This window comes from Phyllopteryx taeniolatus, chromosome 11 (genome assembly GCF_024500385.1).
Source record: "Phyllopteryx taeniolatus isolate TA_2022b chromosome 11, UOR_Ptae_1.2, whole genome shotgun sequence".
NCBI classification, from domain to species: Eukaryota; Metazoa; Chordata; class Actinopteri; order Syngnathiformes; family Syngnathidae; genus Phyllopteryx; species Phyllopteryx taeniolatus.
Window position 1 is genome coordinate 7,948,518 of NC_084512.1, and position 16,448 is coordinate 7,964,965.

A 16,448-nucleotide genomic window follows, 5' to 3' on the forward strand; every position below is an offset into this window, starting at 1 on the left:
ATGGTTTTTCATAAGTGGTATTAATAGTCTTTACTAATTGAGGAAAACAAGATTTCCTTCCAAACAATTTACGAGGTGGAAAAAATATATATCTAATTGAAAAAGTCCTTAGAATAAGCACAAAATTTTGCTCTGTTTTGAGTTCCTAAACTTCTAATCTATTGTAAATTCTGTGTACTCTCACACTCACGGTATCAATGCAAATAGCAACTAATGCATGGATAACATCATGAGTTAAGCAAGATTGTGTTTGTATATTAGTAAGGATACGTCAAAATCCAAAAGAATTTGAGTTTACATTTTGAATATCTGGCTTGACAAGCTAAATCTTACGACAAAATATTAGAAACTGATTGATGCAGTGCATTTCTACACCACAACCAATATTTATTGCTGTGACTTTCAGTCTGTCCCATCAAGGCTCGCAACAGCAAATCACTCGCGTGCAAGCGTGTGTGTTTGAAGGTGCAACGCTGATGTACACGTATGTTGAAATATCCATGTAGACCCTCACACTAAAGAGCATTCATTTAGTGAGCTAACCCTTGAAGACAATAGTGTCCCTATCACACATGCACTTCTACAAATGAGTGCTCATTGGGGGGGAAAAGAGCCCCACTTAAAAAGGAAAAACGGCAGCGTGGGCAGGGGTCATCTCATACTCTTTAAAAGGCAAATTTTGCTTATTTGCATCATAGTAGGTGAGTGTTGCTCTTCCAAAGCACAAAAACTCAAAAAATATTGACTAAAAAAAAATCATTTCAATCCCAGTGAGATGTATGCAATGTCTATGATAGGATGGACGTGAGTAGGACCCTTTTGTTGGGAATGCCAAAACTGTCTCTAATGGGTCAATTTGTTTGGCAGGTAGTGTTGGTGGGCTATATACAGAAAGTGTGATTTCAGACCAGTAACATGCACAAGAGAGTTGTAGATTCCACAGCATAGAGCAAGATATCAGAGCGCAACACGAACAGGGTGGAGCTGCTCTGTGGTTGGCAGGGGAGCTAGCAGCAGTCATATGCCTCTCAGACAACCACAGTGGTAAACATGCAACAAGGGATGCACACCCATGTCTATATACCACCCTGTGATGCGTTGATAATTGCTGTAAGGATGACGAAGCAAGTGTGTGGTTGTGGAGGTAATAACTGGCTCTTGAGATGCTGTACAGTATCTCAAACATCAGACACCAAAATATAGAAATGGTAGCTATTAGCTACATTTGTTTAGTCGTAGACAATCATAACAACACTGGAGACACAACACAAGATAAACAACTATTTTAGCTATTTTTATCAGTCATCACTGATTGCACCAGTTACAGTGGGGCAAAAAAGTATTTAGTCAGCCACCAATTATGCAAGTTCTCCCACTTAAAAAGATCAGGCCTGTAATTTTCATCATAGGTATACCTCACCTATGAGAGACAAAATGAGGGGAAAAAAAATTCTGAAAATCATATCTGATTTTAAAAGAATTTATTAGCAAATTATTGTGGAAAATAAGTTATTTGGTCAATAAAAGTTCATCTCAATACTTTGTTATATACTCTTTGTTGGCAATGACAGAGGTCAAACGTTTTCTTTAAGTCTTCACAATGTTTTCAGACACTGTTGCATGTATGTTGGCCAATTCCCCCATGCAGATCTCCTTTAGAGCAGTGATGTGGCTGTCGCTGGGCAACACAGACTTTCAACTCCCTCCAAAGATTTTCTATGGGGTTGAGATCTGGAGACTGGCTAGGCCACTCCAGGACCTTGAAATGCTTCTTACGAAGCCACTCCTTCATTGCCCGGGTGGTGTGTTTGGGATCATTGTCATGCTGAAAGACCCAGCCACGTTCATCTTCAATGCCCTTGCTGATTCACTCAAAATCCCATCATACATGGCCCCATTCATTCTTTCCTTTACACAGATCAGTCGTCCTGGTCCTTACAGCTCACAGTGCATGTCAGATCAAATGAGAATCATGAGGTCAAAGGAACTGCCTGAAGAGCTCAGAGACAGAATTGTGGCAAGGCACAGATCTGGCCAAGGTTACAAAACAAATTCTGCTGCACTTAAGGTTCCTAAGAGCACAGTGGCCTCCATAATCCTTAAATGGAAGACGTTTAGGACGACTAGAACCCTTCCTCGAGCTGGCCCTCTGGCCAAACTGAGCAATCGGGGGAGAAGAGCCTTAGTCAGAGAGGTAAAGAAGAAGAACCCAAAGATCACTGTGGCTGAGCTCCAGAGATGCAGTCGGGAGATGGGAGAAAGTTCTCGAAAGTCAACCATCACTGCAGCCCTCCACCAGTGGGGGCTTAATAGCAGAGTAGCTCGACGGAAGCCTCTCCTCAGTGCAAGACACATGAAAGCCCACATGGAGTTTGCTAAAAAAAACACCTGAAGTACTCCAAGATAGTGAGAAATAAGATTATCTGGTCTGAAGAGACCAAAATATAACTTTTTGGCCTCAATTCTAAGTAGTATGTTTGGAGAAAACCAGGCACTGCTCATCACCTATTCAATACAGTCCCAACAGTGAAGCATGGTGGTGGCAGCATCATGCTGTGGGTTTGTTTTTCAGCTGCAGGGACCGGACGACTGGTTGCAAACGAAGGACAGGAAAAATGAATGCGGCCAACTGCAGGAATATCCTGGACGAAAACTTTCTCCAGAGTGCTCAGGACCTCTGACTGGACCGAAGGTTCCCCTTCCAACAAGACAATGATCCTAAGCACACAGCTAAAATAACAAAGGAGTGGCTTCAGAACAACTCTGTGACTCTTCTGGAATGGCTCAGCCAGAGCCCTGACTTAAACCCAATTGAGCATCTCTGGAGAGACCTGAAACTGACTGTCCACCAACATTCATCATCCAACCTGACAGAACTGGAGAGGATCTGCACGGAGGAATGGCTGAGGATCCCCAAATCCATGTGTGAAAAACTTGTTGCATCATTCCCAAAAAGATTTATGGCTGTATTAGCTCAAAAGGGTGCTTCTACTAAATACTGAGCAAAGGGTCTGAACACTTACGGCTGTGTGATATTTCAGTTTTTCTTTTTTAATAAATCTGAAATATTTCAACAATTCCGTTTTTTTCTGTCAATATGGGGTGCTGTGTGTACATTAATGAGGGAAAAATGAAATTAAATGATTTTAGCAAACAGCTGCAATATAACAAAGAGTGAAAAATTTTAGGGGGTCTGAATACTTTCTGTACCCACTGTAACCTTTGCAGTCATGTTGCACATCAGTTCGTAAACCAGTTTTATTATAGGTCCATCATTTTTAAAATTGTATTTTTGATAATATTGTATGTCCTTTTATCGGTAAATAATTAGATAGATATTTTGGGTTGGAAATGCCAAAGATGCCCTTTTCCACGCGACTCTACTTGGTCTTTTCTGCCTGGCATTTGAGACAGCCAGATTTCTCATTAATATTTGATATGTAAATAAACTTTGCACTGACTGGATCACCGTTATTTTAATTTAAACATGGAAAACAGCTTTGCTCTGATTAGTCCTTGGCGATATCACAGCATCTCGTGGCTTGAGGTGGCCAAGTGTTCATAGCGACGTTGCGTTAGGCTCCTGCGATGTCTTACTATCATTGTGAAACACAATTCACCAAGCGTTGAATTGTTGGCCCACTAAAAAGGAACGTGATCTTACAGGGGACGTGCGTGAAAATGAAAAGGCGGGATATTTTGACATTAGGTTTGTCCTCCGGTTTCATTCACTCGAACATTACGTTAATGGTTTGCACACATTCATTCATTGTTACATCATAAATTATGAATATAGTTAAGCATTATTGTAAAAGACAACATATTGTATGTATACGTTATAAACTGTATTTGTATGGTTTGGAGGCAGCTGAGATCCCTTTGCTTAAAACCTGGAAATGCTGTGTTGCTATTCAGCTGTGTTGAGTGGGTGGGTACCAACCACAAATTAGGCAGGTACTTGAATAAACACTATCTTTTGGCATCACAAATACACAGAAATCTGATCCGGTCGTTTGCTGTTTATTGTCGTTTACATTCAATTGACAAACCGCAGAGATGTCAAACTTAAACCATGTCAACAGACTCATTTTCACCTATATTATGCATAAAACAGTGGGAAGAAAAATTGGATTTGGAATCAAGGGCAACTTTAAAGTGATCCCATGTTTTGCAAACTCTACATTTGAAGATTTTGGAAATGTTCACGCTTTGTGTGAGAATATGACGAGAGGTACAGTTACAGTACACATTGAGTGTGTTCACCTTAGAATCACAGATGCTTCAAAAGACGGACTGTTAAGAGGCCCTAATGACATATACTGTATGCTGTACATTTTACATATACTGTACTGCATATTTCACAAGTCTTGAGACTTACTGGGCTAATCTGGGACCTTGGGTATTAAATTTCGTGCCACGTCATATATAAATGTGTGTTGGTATGACAAAGTCCTTGAATACCCAAGATCGTACAATTACAAAAGTTAAAATTAAAATGTCACATCTTAATTTCTTTGCTGACCTTTCGAGGCGAAAACATTTTTTTTTTCTTTTTTAAAAAAACCTTAATTTATCTAATAAACATTCATCATTTCGCCATAAGCCCCAACATATTCATTGAAACAAATATAAAATACAAATACAAATGCATGGAAACGTAAACATAAATATGGATCAGGTATGAAAGGGAAGAGTCTCATAATTGGCTCATAATTGCCTGGTTGCTCATAAAAATTATGATGCAGAAATTTGAAGATCAAACTGTTAATTGGAGATATCTATTTAAATCATTAAAGCTCCCATATTTTGGCTATTTAGACCTCCATAGAGTGACTCTCTAATGTGGACTTAGTATAAAAGTGGCAATTTCATTTCAAAAAACACCTTTGCTTTGCCATACGGGTGTCCCGAAAAGGGACCTCTGACAGCTACTCCGATTTGACCCAGTTTTTTATCCGCTTTGTCCATATTTGGCTAAGACCGCCCCCTTTCCTCTGATTGGTTGCTTCCGTGTAGAAGACCAACTTGTGAGAGGACATGCGTTTGTTATGTTGACAGCGCTGGCTCGGGAGTGTAAAGGGAAGGTGGTGATCTTCGCTAGTGATGTAGATAAGCTTGAGAAATTCGAGCTTAAAAACGTCTGGAACTCAGGAAAGCATGGACGATTTTGATTCATATTTCACATGTATACTGAGGCACCATAGAGCCAATATTACATCCCAAATACTAGAAAAAGTTGGCTTGGTAAAATATTCCACCTTTAAGATCCATACAGGAGAGAGAAAGAAATCGGGTATAATGAGACAAAACAAACCCCACAATCCACATGTAAAAGCACCGATGTATGAATATTCCTAACCTGCAACATGATTAATCCACATAATATCACTGATAGTCATTGGTGAGCCATCAGCAGGGTGAGCTTTACCTTTGTCGTGGTCAGTCCTTATCAATTCCATTAAGGAATTCTCCAAAGAGTGCAAGCTAAATGTATCCAAGGGCCTATTCCGGTCCTACAACATAAACAAAAGAGAACATGGGTCACAACCTCTGCTGGCACATTTCATAATACAAAATGAACACAGGACTGAACAAAATACCAGCAACTTCATACATTAAAATATACATCCCGACCCCCATCATTAGTTATGAACAAAATCAAGTACAGTTGACCCCCGTGAATGACTGGGGCCGGACCTCGAAAAGCGAAACTCCACCGTATAATTGCATTGAAAAAATAAAATATTTACTTTATATGCTCGCACATACACATACATATACATACACACATCCATCCATCCATTTTCTTCCGCTTATCTGAGGTCGGATCGCGGGGGCAGCAGCTTAAGCAGGGAAGCCCAGACTTCCCTCTCCCCAGCCACTTCATCCAGCTCTTCTGGGGGGGATCCAGAGGCGTTCCCAGGCCAACTGCTATACATAGTGTCCCCAGCGTGTCCTGGGTTGTCCTCTGGGTCTCCTCCAGGTGGGATAGGCCCGGAACACCTGTCCGGGCCACCTCATCTGGCTCCTTTCAATGTGGAGGAGCAGCGGCTCTATTCTGAGCCCCTCTACTCTGAGATGACCGAGCTTCTCACCCTATCTCTAAGGGAGAGCATGGACACCCTGCGGAGAAAACTAATTTCGGCCGGGTGTTCTTTCGGTCATGACCCACAGCTCGTGACCATATGTGAGTGTAGGAACGTTAAATTGAGAGCTTTGTCAAGATCACTGTGGCTGAGCTCCAGCGATGCAGTCGGGAGGTGGGAGAAAGTTCTAGAAAGTCAACCATCACTGCAGCCCTCCACCAGTCGGGGCTTTATGGCAGAGTGGCCCGACGGAAGCCTCTCCTCAGTGCAAGACACATGAAAGCCTGCATGGAGTTTGCTAAAAAACACCTGAAGGACTCCCAAGATGGTGAGAAAAAAGATTCTCTGGTCTGATGAGACCAAGCTAGAACTTTTTGGCCTTAATTCTAAGAGGTATCTGTGGAGAAAACTAGGCACTGCTCATCACCTGTCCAATACTGTCCCAACAGTTAAGCATGGTGGTGGCAGCATCATGCTGTGGGTTTGTTTTTCAGCTGCAGGGACAGGACGACTGGTTCCAATTGAAGGAAAGATGAATGCTGAAAAGTACAGGGATATAAGCAGACTCTTCAGTGTTGAACCTAGCTACTAAAGCGCAGGTTGCTGAGGATCAGATGAACCAGTATGTTCCATATTTTGCTAGAATAGCCAAGTGTTCTGAGAGGACTGGCTGACATGACTCGTGACCATTCTTTGAAACGAAGCTAATCAAAGATGAAACCAATCAAAAGGCCTAGTCTGAGTCCATCTGACTAGTTTTATGTAACAGAGAAGGTTCTGAATCTGCCATCAGTGCGAAGTTGGTCTAGTTTTCGTGGGTCACACACAGATTCATTCTGGTCTTTGGTTAGCGCAGATGACGAATCATGTGCTGCGTATTCTGTCCTTGTGATTAACAAAACTTCTACAGATCAGGCATATTAACCCCTCCCCCTTGGAAACTAGAACAATAATCGATCCTATGTTGAATGGCTTGAAGTCAAACCAAGCGCTCACAGCTGATCATACGCCTACTGTCTGTGAATGAATGATGATGACAGTGACATGTGTGCCAAAGGTGAGGCCTGAGAGTCCGAGCCGCATTGTTTGCACACCAACACTATTGTTGCGCTTTCGGCTGAGTATTCAAAAGCGTTATTCACCCGCACTCTGGACCCAACAGCACCATGCAGATAAAAATCTGCCCACATGGTACAAACGCTAAATACTTAAAACGCTGAGCTTTTAGTTTTCTTGCCCTCCCCTCCTCAGTGATCAGTGTGTGTGTGTGTGTGTGTGTGTGAGAGAGAGTTCATCGAGCTCAATCTGGTCGAATGACCTAAACACAAAATATACTCCCCCACACAGGTTTTATATTTAATGCAACATAAGGACCTAAGAGGTCAAAATGACGGATCAGCTGGTCTTCCCTCAGTACCAAGATAAATGAGCACAAGGGAGATAATACTCCCCCACGCTTTGTGTCGTCTCTAATTTAGTATTTTAAACTATAACTCCAACAACACAGAAAAGAGTAGGTTGAACTCGTACTCTGTCTGAAAACACTGTGGCCCACATCACTTTCATCTGTCATCAAAACGCACACTGACAAGAATGAGCGAGCAAATGACAATGATTGTCAGTTATTGTGAAGCCACACACAAATGTGAAAGTCACCATAAACAACAAGCCATAGTTATAATAACCACAGGGGGAAAAACCAGAAAATAAATATCAGTGAATGTATTTTCAACCACATTTTAAGATTACATAATGACATGAATCTTTATACTGGTTCAAATTAACACAATTTCCCCTAAAAATAAAATGGTCAGTTTCCATTTTCCAGAATTTGGCAGATAGTCACTAGGCTTTTTGCATTTGTTTAAGCTGAGACATTTCACACTGCTCAGTATCCTAACCCAAACTCCAGGGAGGGGAAAAAAATTTAATAAAAAAGATAAATGACCTTTAGACAATAGGAACATGATTTTGCAAACAGTACAGTTACTGTTGTCCTGTTTATAGAATGTTCCCAGAAGAGTTGCTGGTGCTTCTGCATAACGTGACATGAACATTATTCATTTCCTCCAAAAATTCAATCTGGGACACCCAAATTCTATGGGATTTAAAAACCTTCATAAAGGCCAAGGTTAAACTGGTAGTTACGCTATAGAACAAATATAATGCCAAATAAGATCCTGGAAAACAAGTCATACCACTTTTACTTGTGTCCTTGGTTACACCCTGAAATTAATTAAAGCTCCTTCTGTTTTGCAAGAGCATTTGACTCCTTGTTTGAAGCCAAGATGAGACCTGAAGTGATAACAACTGCAAATACCAACTACCATCTCTTCCTATCAGGGTATATCCAGAGATATTCATGTGACTTTGCGACTTAATCCTCACACTGATATGCTCAGAAGAATTCCATACATTCCCCACCTTTTAAGCGGCAGCCAACAGCCACCCAGTACACATCCGAGCCCAAGAGATGTAAGATTTCACCTGCGGCATTTGGAAAAACAATGACGGTCTGATTTATTAACTACAAACAATTGATTGCTCATGCAAATACGTACTGTAGATGTGGAAGCTGATCTACTAACCTGTCGCAGGATTGCGTCTGCCAAACAGGCAAAATGGCTACGAAGCTCAGTTTGTGCATTAAGGGAGGATGTGATTGTGATTTATAAAACCGGAGACACATTGAGATGGCTGAGTTTGTGGAAAACCAGAATGCAAAGTGGCGCTAGCGTAGGGTAGAGAAAATGAGAAACGGCAGGAAGAACTTTTTTGCTTGTGTATATTTTCAACATGCAGTAACCAAAATTTACCACAACATATCATCTATTCAGCAATCCCATTTTGGAGCTTTTGAATAATCTAAGGGTTGACTTGGGACCAGTCACAAGAAGGAGTCGTGTCATATCACCTATGACAAAACTCCTTTCAACTTTACATTTCCTTGCATCTGGGTCATTTAGGGGCATTGTGACAATTGGTGCTTGTCTCTCCCAGAGCAGTTTTTCCTGGTGGGCTGGTTCAAGTTTTAAACGCAATGTGGTGCAGGCTGGGCACATGCATCCAATTGCTACACACTCGGGGCAAGTTTGATTAAACAAATCACACCTTTCATGCGGGTGCTGCTTTCCCCAAGATTTTCAGAGCGATCTATTTATTTTCTTCAAGTCAGAAACACTTTTGTTTGTATCTTCCACAAACACTTCCTATTCCGGCGGCCGACTGGTTAGAGCGTCAGCCTCACAGTTCTGAGGTGCGGGGTTCAATCCCCGTCCCCGCCTGTGTGGAGTTTGCATGTTCTCCCTGTGCCTGCGTGGGTTTCCTCCCACATCCCAAAAACATGCATTAATTGGAGACTCTAAATTGCCCGTAGGCATGACTGTAAGTGCGAATGATTGTTTGTTTCTATGTGCCCTGCGATTGGCTGGCAACCAGTTCAGGGTGTACCCCGCCTCCTGCCCGATGCCCGAGCTGTGATAGGCTCCAGCACGCCCGCGACCCTAGTGAGGAGAAGCGGCTCAGAAAATGGATGGATGGATGGACTTCCTATTCCATTAGTTCAAATTGTATTTTTTATTTGCAGTGCTCTGCTAAATTTTCCATGGTAAAAATCATCAGCACTACCAAAGTGCAAAACCTCTTTTAAATATGGTGGTTTCCACCACTTTTACACCAGTGCGTGCAATCTGTTTTAAAAGAGATTTTTGCGCTTAAGGCAGCGCTGTTGGTTTTCAACATGGAAAATTTTGGAGAGCACCGAAACCCCAAAATGAAGTTTCAACTGACACAAATGGAAATGCTAGTGGAAGGGGCAAACAAACACGTTACCGAGTTACAGAAAATAAATCGACTGCTCCGATAATTTGGGGGAAGCCACCAACCGCATTAAAGTCATGTTTTGTTTGATTTAACTCATCCCGAGGGCATGGTAATTCAATGTATGTGCCCCTCCTGCTTTAAGGTCAGAGGACTAAGATTTTAAAAATTGTCTTGATAACTCTTGAACCCCTTTACAAACCACATATGCCACTTCAAAGTGAATATATAGCAGATATACAGCAGTTAAATCGAAAAATATGATCAAGAACGCGCCTTCTGCTTTTTGTATGCCGCGCCTTCCGGTCTTCGTCTCTTTCTGGCACCGTGACGTAACACTAGCCAAACATTCTGTTCGTTCGCCGTTGTGGGCTATTGTTCCATGCTGTTGTTCCCATCCTTGTGTATATGTTGTCTTATGATTCAGCGATTTCATGATGGTTTATTGTGTGGCATTTGGTTGTACAAATGGTTCAGACAGTGGCAAGAGTTTCTTTGGCTTTCCAATTGAAAAAGGAATATGTGACGAGTGGATAGGCAAAGTCAATCGACAAGGTAAGAAACATGGTCAGCTATGGGTGCCTAGCAAGCATTTCAAACTGTAAAGAAGGGTTTGATAACAGAAAAATGCAATATCTCAACATTGTTTATAATTATGACAATTTGGAATTTGGGTACAGATTTTACCAAGAATCACGGAAGTTCACGAGCATGATTTGCTTTCGCGGGCCACATAAAATGATGTGGCGGGCCACATCTAGCCCCGGGCCTTGAGTTTGACACCTATGCCTTAGATCATTCAGAACCTCCAATTGTGCATTACTAAATAGACAACGTCACCATAAAGTTTGCAACATTTAAAAATGTTTACATGAAAGGAAAAGTTGCCCTCCTTGCCACACATTTAGCCTGTGCTATACTGGGGCTGTTTTGGTGTACTGGTTTGCACCAGCCCTTGAGACATGCTATTTTAAAGACACAAAATCAACAAACGCAATTCGACTTCGGTGTGATAAGTCACATTGTGAGTGCTGAATTTAACTATTTGCATATATTCGTCTGAGAACGTGCAAAATGAAATGCGTGACAATTTTGCACGTTTGGCAGACGCGATCCCAGGTGTCCTTGATTGGTGGACATCTTACACATTTGTTTCATGAGCGACCAAGTTTGTGTCCAATTTTGCACGAGCAAATCTTTAGTTGCAGATCATGCGCAACACGCCCATAAACAGCCCTCCTCGACACCGAAGGCTGACCCGCAGGCAGAAGGAACCGTCCGCCCCAACACTGGTGCTAGGCTGGCGCGGGAGCCCTCCGATGCTAGGTCACAAGTGCAAAATCTGTCTGAACAAAAAAATATTTGATTTATCATCAGTCTGAAATTAGTTTTACTTAGAAAATCAGGTGCATCCGCATGTGCCTGTGTCAAAACACTCGGTCACATGATATGGGGAAAAAAGTAAGGCCACAAACGAGCAATAATGTGTCAAAAACCAAACATGTTTGGACAGCTTCTTAAAAAAAAAGGAATACAGAATAAGAGTTTACAACTTCCAAGAAGGCAGTCCTACTTAAGGTATGGATTTATTGCAAGTCCAAACCAGCTCTACTTAAATGTTGTGACAGCTTCACAAATGAGGTAATACATCCATCAAAAACTGCGGAGGCACATGCACTCGGAATTAAAAGACAAGCCTTTGGAGTTTTTTGACAGGAGAGAAGAAAAAAAATAAAAAATAATAAATAAATAAAAGATTTCCCAAAGATAGGACCAGCTCACTGAAGAGAAACAAGCGCATGGCTCCCATTAAATTACAATTACATTCAGTGTAATGATGAGTTGTATATTTAACTATTAGTTTTTATTTGTTTCTATGCCAGTCTTCCAAAATGCCTCTATGTGAAACTGGTTCAAGGCACAAAAAAGGTTGGGGCTAGTCTAAGGCCTTTTCAAATGTAAATTGTGCTGTATCTTTTTCACAGAGTTCAGTGAAATTTACAAGTCTTAGGAAACTCCATGTTCGATGATTTCCAGACAGCCAATCACACCTCTATGGTGTGGCGGCTTTCATTTACAACTTACCCACGGTGGACGGGTAAGAAGTCTAAATGGGAGAATCCAAGTGAATCAAAAGCACCCGAGTCCAGGCGCTTACAAATGGCGTAATCTGGATAATACGGCCCTTGGTGAGTTTTCAGAACCTCAACGGGCACACCTGTCATGAGCTGTCCACGTGACATTATGCGACTGCTGTGGCCCCGCCTGCTGCTTGGCTCAGCAATTTGCTCTAGTTTCACTTCAGTAAACAAACCAGTTGACACGTGGCACCCTGACCTTGCATCCTGGTGATAACTTCTTGACCATTATGGCTGCAATTGTTAAGCAGTTAGGTGTGAGCTGTGGTGTGGGCTCCCAAAGACCCTCTAGGAAAATACTGCGTAATGGATATTGTTAGTGGGTAAAGGTGACTGCAAAGATACCAGGCTGATAATGAGCTTGAATAAGACCTTATGAGCTGTAAAATATTGTATGGCAAACATCCTCTTATCCTGTTTGGACTTGTTTTCACATACAAAAGTAATTTACTCATCACAGCCACAAATCCATGTATTTCATGGATAGGTAGAAAAGATTGAAATGCAAGAATATTTACACTGGAAATATATACATTGATCTAACCATCCATTTACTATACTGCTTGTCCTCATTAGGGAGGCGGGTAAGCTGAAGCCTATCCCAGGTGACATTGGGTGAGTGGACTGGTCGCCAATCAATCACACAGAAACCCACAATTTGGTACTGGAGAGGATTTTAGCGAGAAGCCAGTCGAGCGTGAAAGGAATCTCCTTGCATTATATATTTATGTCAATTGTCTTATTTGATGAACATAAAACTCCACAGTACCCACAATATGAAATCATTACAACATTAGCAGGTTTGGCTTATGCTATATTCTTCCAAATCTGTGTTTTCATCATGTGAAGTTCCAAGTCACCTTAAGATTTAAAGAAAGAGCACTCAGCTGGCCTCTTATGATAATCCATTTTGCAGTCAGCAAAATAAAGCAAAGGGGGAAGAAAAAAAAAAAAGACAGGCCATGTGAAAAACAAGTCAGTATTGGCAATAGTCAGGTAGTCTACTTGCAATTGGATATGCCAAGCTGAGAAAGGTGGCCCCTTAAACAGTCTTGAGGCTGTTCGTACAAGTAAACATGAAGCCTGTGAAAATTGTGTACATTCACACCGATCTTTACATGTATGAGCAGGCTGTCAAACAGGGGATATTGCTCTTAAATATAAATATGGAGCTCTCCAACAATTTCGTTTGATTTAAACAGAAAGGTATTGCCCTATTGCCTCCCGATCATTTTGTTACCCTAATGGTTGGGAGTGACCAATTGCTTTAAACAGCTGTAAACGTACCGTACAAAAGCACTGAATAAGACATCTTAGGTTGTTTAAAAACTGGGTTCAAAATCATTTGGGTAAAACATAGCATCCAGGTTGGTAAGGCAATTCCTTTTTGCTTGGGATAAACCCCACAGATGATTGTCAATGAATATCAATATTTTATTAGATTACTGATCGTTTGTTATTCAAAATAAAGTTTGTTGCCTCCTTGCTACGATGCCATCGTTTACACCAAACTGCACGCTGTAATGAATTTCCTCAGCGTCTCACTCTAATTGGCGTAATATTGTGAATAACTGTAGCTTGTTATGAGGGTGGCTCATTGTCGAGACACAGCATACTGTTGAATGTGTCATTTAAACATTACAGCGTGAACTCGAAAAGAGGGTGTGTTGAACCATTAGTTAGGTTATTATAGAGGTATTCTCGTTCTGTTTCTTGGGTCCCTTGATCAATACCATTATTATAAGTCGTAGTTCAGTACTAGTAGTAAACTGTGAATAAGAACTATTCAAACAGCTCCATGTAGAGTATTTGATTTTGAAACTCTGAACTGATCAATTGAATGTGAGAAGAAATAACTCATTAGATTATATAAAATATGCCATTAATTTAATCCGGTGTAAAATATAGCCTATATGAATGGCATGAACGGTGAACACATATTGTCATCAAAACACTGTAAAACGGCAACAAAATACATATTGAGGTGCTGGCTGCAATTAACAATAAGGGCAAATTAATGGCATGAATAATAAAGCAATATTTCTCAAACTTAAAGTCTGAACATGAATCTACTGTATATGATTAGACCATCTTGTCCCTATCCAATTAACAATGAGGATTAATTGAGAAGTTCTAAACCCGGGAGTGTGTTTACCTGGAAAGGTAGCAAATTGCTGTCAGTCCTGAAGGCGCCGTCCTCGTTCCAGGCCTTGGGGGTGAGGGGCCCGGGTCTTGGAAATTTCGGCGGTGCGATAAGATTGCTGCCGTAAGGTTTTTTCATGGGGGAAATTGGGCTCACAGGAGAGGAAAGAGCTCTGCGTGGGTCCCTGCCTGCCTGCAGCCCGCTCCAAGGGTGGTTGGAGCCGGTGCTCCACCCGGCGTTTTGGTGATTATTCCAAGCCGGTGACGATACGGCGGAAGAGGACCCTTTAGCGATGGTCTGATAAGCGTTTCTCTGGGGGTAGGGGCCTCGGCCGGGGCTGAGCGGGGATCTGTGCTGGGGCTGCTGCGCCGGTTGTTGATGCCGTTGAGATTGAGACTGGGGGCCGAGTCCCATCTGCGGGGAGAAGTGACCCCCGAAGACCGCGTTGACGTGGTGGGGGAAGTTCTGGAAAAGCATCGTCCCGTTCACGGAAGGTATTCCCCGGAAAAAGCTTTCGTCCACCACGTCGGTGTTCCCCGTGGACCAAGTGCTTCCGAAAGAGGAGGACGGGGAGGAAATGGGACCTTCGGTCTCCTGTGGCTGCTGGTGGAAGTTCAACCCTGCCAGGATCGGTGACTCCATGGACACTTTGTCCGTAGTGCTGCTCCCGGTCGACGGACTCTCCGACCCCGGCGATGAGGAAGAGGGCTCCAATGACGGGGTCGGGGTGGAGGAGGAGGGAGGAGGGTCTATTTGCGTCGGATCTTGCCGATGGTGAGCCTGGGCTGTGTTTGTGTCCATCAGTAAATCATCCTGCATGGTTTGAGGAGCTGCAAAACAAATGTATTCAACACGTCATTGTTATATTTCAGCCGAGCGCACGGCACATTTGCAGGGCCGCCGCGCCTGACCAACAAGTGGAGCGACTCCGTTGAGGATCTGACGTTAACAGGCCCGCACAAGTGCAATAAAACCCATTCCGCGATCACCCATTGAATCGAAAGCGAACGCACTCCAAGACTGTATCAGAAGGACTCCTCGACGCCATGAATTACACGGAGCACATACGTGGAGATAGTCACCCGATTTCGCCACGTTGCGTTTTCCCCTTCCACGCAGGAAACTCGAAACTGCAACGTGAAACTGAATGGCGTGTGGGCATAGGACCTCCCCTGTGCTCATTTGCATACGTCGGTAAATACAGCTGCCCTTCCGTCAGGAGAAGAAAAAAGACACCTTGACCCATCCGGCCAGTTATTATGCATGACTTGACACACTTGGTCCACGCGCAGTGACGCACCTACAATGCTTTATTAATGCGCGTGCTGCGAATATGGTAGATGGACGCAAAAACGTCCTGTTATTCAACGGGAGCGCACTGGCCGAGGTCCGCAGTGACACGGATGGAGCCCCGGAAACGGTGCCTTTTCGAATATCCTTTCTTATACAATGTATATCATTTGACTCGTTGACCGGACATTGAACGCAACTCCAAAACAAATGTACACACGCGCATCATTTGAGCTGCTTGACAACAAGAAGTTTCAGGTCATCGCAGCAGAACTGCAGTGCACACACCCCAGCAGCACTTAATCCGCCGCCCCCCCCCCCACCCAACCCCAAGCGGTAGTACATTTCCAAGGTCATCACAACAGCCTAACTGTCGTCTTCGTTCAACGCGTTGCCACAACGTGAGTTTACAAAGAACACTTTGGCACACTAACGACGTGCGATCCTTTCCATGGACCTGCCTTGCCTTGAAATCCCCCTTTAATCCATATGTGTCCCCCGACACGAGCAAGCATGCACCGCAGCCGTTTGTCAAGCTATCGCCAAGTTACCTTTATCGTTCAACCTTTTGGGACTCGGAGGGGGGGAGGGGGGATAAATATATTTCGGTTTGCCTCGTCTAGCTTTAGAAATGACAAACGAGCAACCCTTGTTCCGAGGTAGTCAGCAGTCGCTTCAACAGCTGATTGACTGCGGCGCATGGATGATGCCGCAGAGGCTGTAGGGAGTTGTAGTTTATGAAAATACAGCTCTGACGTGAACGACACTTGTTTGCCTGAAAACTACACCGAAGGAGTAATAATGTTGAATTTACAATAGGCAAACAGAAGGCTAAATAGAAACACTTGATCTTGTCCATTTTTTTTCAACACGTCAAAGGCAAAATACATTCCTACTAATGTAATTACTGTGTGATTCTTTTTATTTTTATATCTTATACATTGGCATGTTGTGATTATGATTTATGATGAT

At 42.7% G+C, this 16,448-nt stretch overlaps 1 protein-coding gene across 7 annotated transcripts in view; it reads right to left on the minus strand.

The window, feature by feature from the left end:
* cpeb3 (cytoplasmic polyadenylation element binding protein 3) overlaps positions 1-16,317 on the minus strand; it is a 50,308-nt gene extending 33,991 nt beyond the window's left edge. For 2 of the 7 annotated variants that reach the window (XM_061789291.1, XM_061789290.1), the window contains exons 1-3: positions 15,200-15,727; positions 14,199-15,016; positions 5,429-5,513 (exon numbers count right to left, since the gene is read on the minus strand). In XM_061789291.1, coding sequence (XP_061645275.1) covers positions 5,429-5,513; positions 14,199-15,016; positions 15,200-15,374 — 1,078 coding nt within the window. In that variant the 5' untranslated portion in view covers positions 15,375-15,727. Of the gene's footprint in view, positions 1-5,428; positions 5,514-14,198; positions 15,017-15,097; positions 15,728-16,027 lie in introns of those variants that run through there. The other 5 variants (XM_061789294.1, XM_061789293.1, XM_061789296.1 and 2 more) reach the window with 5 other exon arrangements.
* Positions 16,318-16,448: the final 131 nt, after the last annotated feature.